Genomic DNA, 12,338 nt, shown 5'->3' on the forward strand with positions numbered 1-12,338 from the left:
GTCATAACTGCAACTCGGAATAGAACAACCTCTCTCCCGTGCATACGCACCCCCAACTCTCGCCCTATCCTCCCATCCACAGTCATCACTGACCTGTAGACCCGGAGGAGCAGGCTTCCGGGCGTCGGTCCAGGTTGGGGATACAGGGAGGGGTCCTCGCGTTCCACACAACCTGTAGTGCTTGGGTCTGACTTCGGCAGCCCTCGGGTACAGTCTGCCGGGCTAGATTCCCGTTGCTTCTCCGCGTCTCTCCGCCGGCCGCTCTAGCGCCGGGAAGGGGGCGCCGCAGGTGACTGCCCGCGGCACTGGGACGGCTGACAGATTTATGGAGACTTCACAGCATCTGGCTGGGGTCCGCGAGGGCAGGCGGAGTCCGGTCGATCCGACGCTGGGGTCTAAAGCTTCCCCAGCCACACGCCTGGGCCAAGTCGCCCCCAGAGTCCCCGGCCCCTGCTCCCCTTGGGCGGGTGTACACAAGGATCCGGCCAGCGCCGAGTGTACTGGTTCCTCCCACCCAGTGTAGCCCCCTCCTTCACACTCTCGGGCCCGGCTTCCAGTCTCCCACTGAGTAAATATTTATCCAGAGAGTGAGTCGCCCCTCGGAGGAGGCCTCGACGCGGCTAGGGAAAGGCTTTTTGGCTTCTCCCTGGCCTGAGCCAGCTGCAGGCCTTACTGGTTGTGTTTTGGTTTTGGTCTTAAATTTCTCCTTTTAGTCGAAATTCTTCCGATCTCTTTGAGATCTTCTGAGTCCAGAGTGAGCAGTGTAACCAGGCGGCAGACTCCAGCTGACCCTTGTTCTTGTTCTAAGTCCTGCATCCTTACATTCATCGGGACTGACCAGACCTTAGTGTTCTCTCTTTTCCTTCCTTCATCCTCTTTCTCTGCCTCAGATCCGTCGTCTCTCGGTCGGTCTCAGCGGGTCGCTGACTACCTCGCGCTAGCACTCGGTCCGCGCCCCGGGAAGGCTTCAGCATCACCTTCTTCTGCTGGGATCCCGCTGACCCTGTCTGCAGCTTCGGCTTCTCTTGCTCCCAGAGCGGGGTCTTCGGCTTGCCGCGGATACTTAGTGGCCCAAAACACCTAAAATTGACTCTTCCTGCGCTCTTGAGAATGCCAAGAGCACCCAGTACCTGCAACCGCCGGCATGAGTGGGGCCTGCGGGGAGCCGCCAGAGCTGCGGACAGGCCCCCTGTCCACTGAGTTGCTACCCCTGGCACGCCCAGGGGATCCGCAGCAGCTGAGGCCACATGGTCACAGCCAAGTTCAGCAGGTGGAAAGGGAGAGATGGCATTGAACCTATGTGAGAACTGGGGAGATGTGTGGCAGCTGAAGGAGTTGGTAGGAACAAGAGGGAGTTGTATGTTACCTCCATATAACCAGAGCTCTAAACCATATCAGTTTCTGAACCAGTCTAGGCTGGTGCTGCAGAACTGCTAAAGCTCTCGCAGAGTCCCCAGACCCCCCGCGGGACATGAGGTCTTGCCTGTTCGTATGCGAACATCCTTGTACCCGCCTAGCAGCCCTGCAGACTGCAGATTTTCCCTGGGTGCACGGAAGTAGAGCAGATTTGGCGCAGAGGTCGATACTCACTGTCTGTCTGTGAGAGGGGAGGAGGATTCCTTCCTGATCAAGTTGCCGGGCATGTTCATTCCCTCCCGCAAGCCTAAGGCAGAGTCATAAGCTCCCCTCCGATGCGGCAAAGTCTCAACTAATTTATCTACCAGCCTTAAGAAGGAGCTGCTGCTTCTAAAATCTTTAGATTTCCGAAGGCTCTCCTTGTGTAAAAATGCCAGGCGGTGCCACACGATGTCACCCAACAGGTATTGGAGGTCAGACCAGGGTGAAATTCTATCAAGTCAAACTTCAAGAAGATTTTAAACATTTGAAACCAACCAACAAAAAGGGACAAGTTCAAGTATGTCTAGTTGTGGGATTTCCCCCAAGATTCCGATTCTAAAGAGTGGTGTTTTAGTTCATCTTTACCTTTCACATCCTCCATTCTGTTAGGTAATTTTGAATTTAGAGTGCATCCTAACCATAGAAGTGGGAATCTGGAGATCTGTTCCTTTGCAGAAGCATGGCTGATCATAGTTTTTTCCTGGGTTCTTGCAACTTACTGACCTGAGATCTGGGACCAGTCAGCTTCTCTGGGTGTAGACCGCAGCCACACACATCCCTGGGGACTGTTGGGGAAGCAGCCTGAATCCTGTGTGCACAAGGAGCCTTCTGGATTGTCAAGTAGCAGTAACAGAGTTCACGACCCCAAGCAGTACAAACTCCCAAATTCACGAAAATATTTCTCTTCTTGTTTATTATTTTGATTCACATTCTCCACAACCCTAACTGCAAATATTAATAACTTTGGCTGCAAAAAAGCATACGGTACACTTTAGATTAGACTTACAGTGAATAAAAGTGAAAATTCAGAAGTAGGCAGAACCACAGGGCCTCTGGCAGCTTAACGGAAGACGAGGGAATTACATCCATGTGCAGCGTCGGTGTCCACTGTCTTGGGACTAAGTCTCTTTCATATTTAAACAAAACTCTTTCGAGAGGGCTCGCTGGTTTGGAGAACCCTCACAAACGCTGCCACCGAGGGCCAGGGGCCCAGGACAGTGGCTGAATGTGGCAGAGCCTTGGGCTCCGTAGTGAGTGCCCCACGCACTGGCAATTGGTCGACTTGGGGCTGTGCGCTAGCGTTAGCCGCCTGTGGTTCAGTTCCCCGCACACGGCGTGGCCCGTGCCTCGAGCCTGTGTGGCTAGTGGTTGGCCGGTCCACCTGGACTGGGGGGTCGCCGCAGGAAGCTGGCGGTAGGAGGAACCTCCCTGGCCTTAACAGTGGCCCCCACCTGTGGCTCGGGCTCCCCGCAACCTCCTGGTTTCTTTGGCCGGCCTATCTTCTCACACCTGCGCTCTCGCCACCTGGCATGGACTGAAGTGAGGTAGAATCGGCAGGTGACACAGATCCTCTCCTGACAGTCCCCAGAGGCCCGCATGACAGATTTTGCTAAGACAACTCCCTCACCCCTGTGCACGGTGGCGCCCGCCTCCCACCTATAGCCTTAACTTCAATTCTGAGATGTCCATCGTTCCCCGGAGGAGGTCTCCTCGGGCCCCTTCTCCCTTCGAGTCATTCATATGCAGACCAAACGCTTTCATTTGTTTATTCAGCATTTTACCAGCCTGATTTTGCTGTCTTTTTGTGCCGCTTCTGGGAAGATGTCAAACACCCATTTTCATTGTATTTAGTCACCCAGGTGGGGAGCTAGACTGAAAGAGACAGCGGAAGGAGTTTCCCGGACTGCGCTGTCGCTCACCGACCCGCACCAATCACCATGCAGCTTGCCCTCGGACCCGCCCCTTTTAGGGCGTGTCCCCAGTGAGTGATAGACGGAGCCGCCCTGCCCTGCTCAGCCCAGCCCACGTTGCTGCTTAGATTGAAATGCAGAACTCAAGCCTCTTTCATCGGGGCACAGACTTCCTTTTACTTCTTCCTTTTGCCCTCTCGCCTCCTCCTCCTGGGAAGAAGCGGAGGGGCCGGCGGTCGGCCGGGATAGCAACAGGCCGGGCCACTGAGGCGGTGCGGAAAGTTTCTGTCTTGGAGTGCGGAACTGGGGCCGGGTTGGTGTACTGCTCGGAGCAATGGGTGAGTGGCGGCGGGGGACTCTGTCAGAGCCGGGAAGGGAGGGAGGGAGCGAGCGGGCAAGGGAGGGAGGGAGGGAGCGCGAGGGCGCGCGCCACTAGGCGCTCACATTCTCTATTGACTTTGCTCGTGTTCCTACAAGTTGTAGAAACACGCTAAGGGTCAGCGGCGCACAGCAGTTCAATGTGAACGCTGGCTACTGGGTGGCTGTTGATGCCATTTTCTGATTTTAAGAGAAGGGAGCTGTGGCATCAGCGAGCCCCTCAGCCCGAGTAGCAAACCAAGTTTTGTTTCACACGCGCGCACACATGCAAACAAAACAGGAAAAGAAAAGAAAAGAAAACAAACAACAACAAATAAAACACCCTCTAGCTTCCCCTAGACTTTGTTTAACTGGCCGGGTCTCCAGAAGGAACGCTGGGGATGGGATGGGTGGAGAGAGGGAGCGGCTCAAGGACTTTAGTGAGGAGCAGGCGAGAAGGAGCGCGTTCAGGCGTCAAGACCGATTTCTCCCCCTGCTTCGGGAGACTTTTGAACGCTCGGAGAGGCCCGGCATCTCACCACTTTACTTGGCCGTAGGGGCCTCCGGCACGGCAGGAATGAGGGAGGGGGTCCGATTGGACCGTGACGGTTTGGGGCCGTTTGGCTATGTTCAGGGACCATATGGTTTGGGAACAGCCCCAGTCGTTAGTACGGGACGGGTGCGTTCGCCCAGTCCCCGGATGCGTAGGGAGGCCCAGTGGCAGGCGGCTGTCCCAAGCAGCGGGTGCGCGTCCCTGCGCGCTGTGTGTTCATTTTGCAGAGCCAGCCTTCGGGGAGGTGAACCAGCTGGGAGGAGTGTTCGTGAACGGGAGGCCGCTGCCCAACGCCATCCGGCTTCGCATCGTGGAACTGGCCCAACTGGGCATCCGACCGTGTGACATCAGCCGCCAGCTACGGGTCTCGCACGGCTGCGTCAGCAAGATCCTGGCGCGATACAACGAGACGGGCTCGATCTTGCCAGGAGCCATCGGGGGCAGCAAGCCCCGGGTCACTACCCCCACCGTGGTGAAACACATCCGGACCTACAAGCAGAGAGACCCCGGCATCTTCGCCTGGGAGATCCGGGACCGCCTGCTGGCGGACGGCGTGTGCGACAAGTACAATGTGCCCTCCGTGAGCTCCATCAGCCGCATTCTGCGCAACAAGATCGGCAACTTGGCCCAGCAGGGTCATTACGACTCATACAAGCAGCACCAGCCGACGCCGCAGCCAGCGCTCCCCTACAACCACATCTACTCGTACCCCAGCCCTATCACGGCGGCGGCCGCCAAGGTGCCCACGCCACCCGGGGTGCCTGCCATCCCCGGTTCGGTGGCCATGCCGCGCACCTGGCCCTCCTCGCACTCCGTCACCGACATCCTGGGCATCCGCTCCATCACCGACCAAGGTAGGGGCTCAGAGGCTGGGCGTGTGGATGTGCAGCGTCTGCCCCCGCACTCTCGCGGAGGTCCCAGTATCTGCAGCCTCAGGGACACTGTCTTTCCCACCACCTGAGGCTTTTTCCTTTGGAAACGTAAAGAGTCTTCCTAGGGGGTGTTCTGATCTCATTAACTTGAAACTCATGCCCCTGGTTTCCTTGCCACACACAGTCTTCTGCCTCATCTCAAACTACCAGACCCATAACATCCCCCCATCCCCAACACATGGTTCGCATTTTCCACCCTCCCCCGCCTCTCGCGCCGAGGCAGCCTCAGCCCGGCTTGCTCACTTGGAGAGTGCGGCCGGGGCTGGACTTGGGGCGCAGCCCGGGAGGCCCGAGCCTGCTTGGGGCTGCCGGCTGCAGACTCCGCTGTGGGCAGAGCAGCTTGCTTGGGGATCACTATGGCCGGGAGAAGTCTGGCCGGGAGGAGTCCAGCACGCCTTGGAAATTGAAGTATTCGATTCTGGTAATCAGGCCAAATTTGCTCAGGCAGGAAGTTCAAATGTCACCTAATTGGTTTCGTTCTTATGCTTCACTTCATTTTCCTCGGAAATGGAGGTCCCGAAGTTACTACTAGTAACTTGCGTGTAACTCATTCCCAGACGAAGTCATATTCACATTCTCTCTCTCTCTCTTGCTCTCTCCATTCACTTTCTAACTTAACAGACTTCACTGTATATATCTTAGGAAGGGAAGTGGCATCAGCCACTGCAGTGATGGAGATAAAATGCAGGCAATTCCATGCTGTCCTTTTACTGTTCTTTTCAGTTTTCCCTGAGCCTGCCACTTTCCTTTGGGGTCCCCAGGTCCCCGAGAATGCAAGTGGATATATATCTAGTTCCTGCATGTTTTAAGCAGTGCCACCCCACTGTTTCTTTCCTTTCTCACCCCTGACCTTGCCTAGTCCTAAGCGTCCTTTCTGCCTTGTCAGAAGGATTCCCCGAGCCCTCCTGCCCAGTCCGGCTTCCGCAGGAGACCTGAGTTTGTTTTCTTTTACTGAGTTTTTTTTTTTTTTTTTTAAGGCGTTAACTTTTTTCTTGGTAGGGAGAAAAGAAAGTCTGAATGACCTAGATGCAGAATTTAAATAATGTGTAGATAGTCCACTTTGTTAATTTCTCAGCCTAAAGTTTTAAAAGTGTAGAGGAAAAATTAAATAGGAAAGGGGGAAATAGTTTCTTTAATTACTTCCTGCCTTTCTTGGTTGCCACCACATTGGCACAATTATCTTTTTAAGTAATTAAAGCAGGGCTCTGATTTCTCATCTTCTTGTTTTCTGACTGCAAGTTTACAAGAGCCCAGTTTTGTCTTATTTGGAGCTACTTGGAGCCATAGTTGGAGAGAGTTTGCCCTTGATTTATAGGATAAACTGACCTCACTGACATTTAAAGGAAGCCCCTGTTCATGGGAAAGTGTGAGATCAGCAGAAATGGGGGCTCACAGGGGGATCTCAATTTCTTAAGATAACTTCAGGCTTGTGCCCACCGACTGCCTTTTGTCTGGGAAGGCAAAGACAGACAGGCAGTTCTGGACCAAAACACAGTTTCCTGGTGCAAATGGGACTCAATCTAATTCTTGGGGGTGGTAGAGGAGGAGACATAGTGAAAAAAAAAAAAAAAAAAAAAAAGGCTGACAGAGTTTAAAAGAAAACTTTTCCTGCCTAGGGATCCTACCATCAGAGCAAATGTCAGTTGGGAAAGTATTGGAGAATGGAAAGGAGCAACTTTTCCTTTCAGATATTATTGTGATTTTGGATGCCAGCTTTAAACAACCCAGTTTGTGACACATTTGTGATTATAAAAATGATCATTTCTACAAAAATGCTCACTCTTTTAAAACACTGTGTTAGATGGAAGTGTTTAAAATTAAGTTACAATGGCTTTGCCAAACCACTCCTCCACCCATAGGACCCAAAGACAAACATACATTGTTTGTAGCCTTCACATATCTCTTTGAAACTATACCTGGTCACTGAAAAACGCCAATAATTCAATATTCTCAACCCCAGGTATTATAGTAATTACTTTACACCATACAATTTTCTTTGCATCTCCACCAAGAACAGAAAGAATAACTGATGGCATTACACCTTAACACCTAATTTTACTTTCATTTTCTTAACCTATTTCATTTTCTCTTTCTTGTATATATATTTTTTAAACTCTTTCAGGAAAACCCTGCCACTAACACCCATGGCATGTATAGTGGTAATTGCAAGATTTATTTTTAAGTCATATGTACATATCACATATGTAATGTGTAGAGGTAGTGTATCAAGGGGAGCCCTATGCACACACAAAGCAGAAATCTGTGCATGTATATTTTGCACTGTATCGTGGGAATAGTTTAGTTATTTGTTTGCAAAGGACTGTGCAGGTCTTTTTGTTCTCTATTGACATAAGTACCAGATCCCCACAGTGCAGTGAGCACCAGTGCAGGCACCCTTAGGTCAGACGCTCCTCTCTTTCTTTTCAGCCAGCCCCACTGCCAAATCGTTGTCAACCCCCAGTCGGCCTTGGGTTAAGAATGAGGAGGTGGAGAACGGCACGTGCAGCCTTAAGGGTTCCTTCTCCGATTTAGGTTTCTTCCACTCCTTTGCCCTGGGAGAGCAAAGGGGCGGAGGGAAATAAAAAACCGGTTGAAAAAGAAAAAAGTATCTTCCCTCAGGCGTGGGTCAGAGAATTTGGAAAGGCCTACTCTGAGGGGAGTAAAACTTCACCAGGCCCTGGGCTGGAAGCACAGGAGGTCGCGGCTGGGCCCAGCGCCCTCGGGAGGCCAAGGGCAGGGAGCCGACCCAAGGTCTAAGCCCTCCAGCTCTCCGTCGCGGGTTTGGGTCCCGTCTCAAGAGTGGGGCGCGCGGGCTGGGCCTCCGGCCTGACACCCTCTCTTCTCTCCATCAGTGAGCGACAGCTCCCCCTACCACAGCCCCAAGGTGGAGGAGTGGAGCAGCCTGGGCCGCAACAACTTCCCCGCCGCCGCCCCGCACGCGGTGAACGGGTTGGAGAAGGGAGCCCTGGAGCAGGAAGCCAAGTACGGTCAGGTGAGGAGGCGAGGGTCAGGCCAGGTGGGCCGCGTGGCGGCGGGGATTTAGGCGATGGAACACTCGGGTCCCTTTCTGAGCTTCCCGCGAGAGAAGCCCAGGCTGGCGTCCCATTGCTGCTACGAGCCAGATCCTTCGTGGACTGGGGCGAAGCAGAGGCCTGAGCCTTGGAAGGCGGAGCTGGGGCCTCGACCCCCGCCAGGGGCCGGGAGCGCTCGTCAGGGCGCTGGGGGTCTGGGGCGGCAGCTCCCCGGGGCGAGGCTCTGGGAAGCGCCTCCAGGCCTGTCGGCCTCCGGGGGCTTGGGGAGGCGGCTCCCGAAGCCCTTTCGGCGGCTCTCACTGGGGGTAGAGTCAACCAAAGAAGGCGCTTCTGAAGGGCCGGGCGGAGCGGCCCTGGGGCCTCAGAGCCGCGCCTTCACGCCCGCGAAACGCGCGCCCCGGGTCTCGGCCCCACGGTGCGACGGCGGCTGCGGGGTCCTCACGTTCGGACTTTCTCTCCGGTGGCTCTCGGACAAACACGCTTGGCCAATCCTGCGGAGAGGGGCACCCAGATAAACGTAACAAAGCTACCATTTTCTCGACTAAAGGTCACATTGTAATCTCCCAAGGAAGTTAGTGAGAAAACCTCAAATTATACGGACTGGCTGTGGACCGTTTAATTTTTCTTTCCCTCCGTCCCTCCCTCATGTCTCCAAAGGAAAATTTAAAACACTCGTGTTTTTATTTTCCCCCCGAGAAAAGCTAAACAACCACCACAACAAAAGCCCCAGATTTAAGTCTAAATTCATCACCGTCCTGGAGTCAAGAGTTCAAAACTCTCAAAAAACCGGACCTTAAGGCAATGTAAGGTTTCCCCAGCAGACTCCAGTAGGTTTGCAAATCTCTTAATCCCAAACTCAATTCCAAAGCCTCAAGCTATTCAGTTTTCCTTTTATTATTTTGAAGACTTAAAATTTTTAATGTTTTTTTGTCTGTCAAAATCAGCTTTTAAAATTAAGTGGAATTTGTTCCTCTTATTCACTTGAAAAAACATCTTAGTCATTATTTTCTGTAACAAATCCCATTTCCACTTCCTCTTCCCTCTCTTATTTTGTTGAAATAGAATCAGAATACATATTAGTGGCTCTCCAATGGCAAATAACAGAAAATAGCAAGGAAAGAGAGCCCTTTTCCTTAGTCTGTTTCTACTGTGAAGAATGTCAATGAGAAATGATAAGGAAGTTTGTCATTTTCTTTTACTAAACGACCCACCCTTAATTCGTAATTTGCAAAGAAAAGACAGAATAGTACAATGGTTAGGAGCTCCGATCTCTGGCTGTACGACTTCTTAGGAAAATATTTAATTTTTAGTCTCTATTTCTTCATCTTTAAAACAGGGAAATGATATTCCCAACCCAGAGATGTTATGAGTATTCAATGAGATAATGCAACCATATGGCACATAGTAAGCATTTATTAAGTATTCCCTGTGGTTCTAAGTGGCAGTTTAAAAGACACGTGTAAAAGTAAGTAATATTTATCAGAGTATACTTTGTTCTGAGAGACCATAGTCAAAAAGCTTCAAGGGATTTTGTTACAAACAATAGAAAGAGTGTATATAAAGCACCTACCATAGAAGCAAGCATTTAATAGGCGCTCAGTGCTTTTTATTAGGTCATCATTGATTGGAATAACATTGTGAAGTATAGAGTTGAAAAAGTTTCTAATTCCCACATGTCATTGATGAACCCAGTTTATATATCAAGCAGTCATAATCCCAAAAAAACCCTTTATACTTATTATTTATTTAATTATTTTGAGACGGAGTCTAGCTCTGTCGCCAGGTTGGAGTGCAGTGGCGCGATCTCTACTTATTGCAACCTCTGCCTCCCGGGTTCAAGCGGTTCTCCTGCCTCAGCCTCCTGAGTAGCTGGGATTACAGGCACGCGCCGCCACACCCACCTAATTTTTGTGTTTTTAGTAGAGACAGGGTTTCACCATGTTGGCCTGGCTGGTCTTGATCTCCTGACCTCGTGATCCACCCACCTCGGCCTCCCAAAGTGCTGGGATTACAGGCGTGAGCCACCATGCCGGCCAGTAATTTTTATTTTCTCTTCCTTGAATTATAGATCTAACATTGAAATTTGTTTGGAAATGCTTAATTTATAATACACTTCAAAACTAAACTGACAAATTATTTAAAATAAAAAATTTGAAGTTTTAAATAATTGATATTCTGATTATTAAAAATAGATTACATTTTATATACTAAATTTTAAATCACTAAATTATCACATTTATAAAAGAATATAATTTAAAGAAATAAGTAACCAAATAAATATTGCTCTAAATACTTAATAAGCTATTTTTTCCAGAATAAAAATATTTATATGAAACTTACATTTGCGAAGTTCTTAATTGCAATATGCTAATCTTCTGCATTGCAATGTATTTAATAGTTAGATAATTCAAATGATGTAAAATTTCAAAACCTGAAAAGTTTCTAAGAATAATATAAATTAGTGGCTACTCTATGATAATTATCAAAATAGTGCTTAATGTTGAAGATGTGCCAAGTTCAGCCGTGCCATTTTTCTGAGCAGTTTTGAACTTTAGACATTGATTTCATGTAAGGTTAAATTGCACATTAATACTTGTTTATAAACATACAAAGGTAAAGTGTTGCCCATATATGTGCATTTCTCTTACCAATATTCAAAGGGCAGATTTATTTTTAAAAGTTATTTTTCAAAATGGAATCAGCATATTTCAACCAAAATGTAAACTCTGGTAACACATATTTTCCCTCTGCTTATATTATGGACAAAAACTTGAATGTCTTTGGCCAAAAAAAAGCTTTAAAAATTTTCCCACTTTCAGGGCATTTGTGATTGTTATTAAATAGTGCAAAATTATATGATACTAGTTTAATTTTATTATACAAAGAAGGAAATTGAGAATTCAGAATCATAGAGCTTAAAGCATATTTTTCTTGAGGACATCTGTAGAATTACCAAAGGGCTAAACTATGCAATTGAGTATAGATACTATTGATTACCATAATCTAGAGTTTCTATTTTCAGCTTAAACTGTAAAGACAGATGTCCTGATTCCTAGTAATTAAAACTGTATGCACATTTCAGCTATGCATATACCTATCTTTTGTCTTTGAAAATTCAGTGTAGAATATTCTAACTTGTCTTACATATTAATATTACATTGTAATTAATATTTTGCAGTGCCATTCAGAAGTCCTTATTGTCTCTGAGGATAGAATGTTTATTTTGGCTTTTTTATACCCACAGTTAATATTGGGGCTAGAAGTACTTAATTCCATTTACTTCTGAATGGCAACAATGTTCTCTGCTTCCTGATGGCCGGTTCTCTTCTGTTGAAAGCATAAAACTCCAATGGAATAAAATTGAATGGCCAAAAAACCTTATATAGAGAATCACAGGGACTGGAATACATTTGCCCTTTTAGGAAGTATTTCATGAATTAATGCCTCAATTTTATTCAAACTATATATAAATAATTGTATAGTTCTTGAAAAATTTTCTACAAATGGGCATACTGTCTCAAGAAAGATACATTGCATATCTGATACTCTAAAGTAATTGGAGTGACAGATTTATAAGCTTTGGGTATCTTCATTTTGGGGTTGCAGATATTAATTTGGCAAGTTTAATATAACACTAGCTACAGATTGAGATGTCAGAAATAGAGAATAGTCTATAAATACTTGAACTTTTTAAAAGTTCAGAATTAAGTTGTGAAAATAGTTGAATTTAAAGATATAATCTGAAATTCTTATGAAGCATTTACTTGCACATGCATTTGAAGGGAAGATAGTCTTCTAGAATCCTGAATGTGATTTTCTAGTGTATTATTTTAAAAACTGGCTGTCCTCGTGGATGTACTATTCTCAGGAAGATATAAATGATATTGCACTAAATTTGTCTTCATATTAAAGTTAATTTTTGTAAATAATTTATGATTTATAGACAATGAAATCTTAGGCAAATGCCAGCAGAGTGTCTTTGAAATTCATAATGTTATCTGTTATGAAAAACATTCTTTGACCTGGTTACATTTTAACCAGTAGTATTTCAAAATAAAATTAATGATCATGTATCAGTAAAATGTATTGTATAAAATAGCAGGGAAAGGTAATTGCAAATTTTTCAAGGCTATGTCAATTTTAATAATATTTTGGA

At 47.8% G+C, this 12,338-nt stretch overlaps 1 protein-coding gene across 2 annotated transcripts in view; it reads left to right on the forward strand.

Annotated features, from left to right (window-relative positions):
- The window catches only part of PAX9 (paired box 9), a 119,659-nt gene that overhangs the window by 98,731 nt on the left and 8,590 nt on the right, over nt 1-12,338 (forward strand). Inside the window, exons 3-5 of one of the 2 annotated variants that reach the window (XM_034937460.3) lie at nt 3,250-3,646; nt 4,446-5,072; nt 8,003-8,142. In XM_034937460.3, coding sequence (XP_034793351.1) covers nt 3,643-3,646; nt 4,446-5,072; nt 8,003-8,142 — 771 coding nt within the window. In that variant the 5' untranslated portion in view covers nt 3,250-3,642. Of the gene's footprint in view, nt 1-3,249; nt 3,647-3,784; nt 5,073-8,002; nt 8,143-12,338 lie in introns of those variants that run through there. The other variant, XM_034937459.3, reaches the window with a different exon arrangement.

The sequence above is a fragment of the Pan paniscus genome, chromosome 15 (genome assembly GCF_029289425.2).
Source record: "Pan paniscus chromosome 15, NHGRI_mPanPan1-v2.0_pri, whole genome shotgun sequence".
Taxonomy (NCBI): domain Eukaryota; kingdom Metazoa; phylum Chordata; class Mammalia; order Primates; family Hominidae; genus Pan; species Pan paniscus.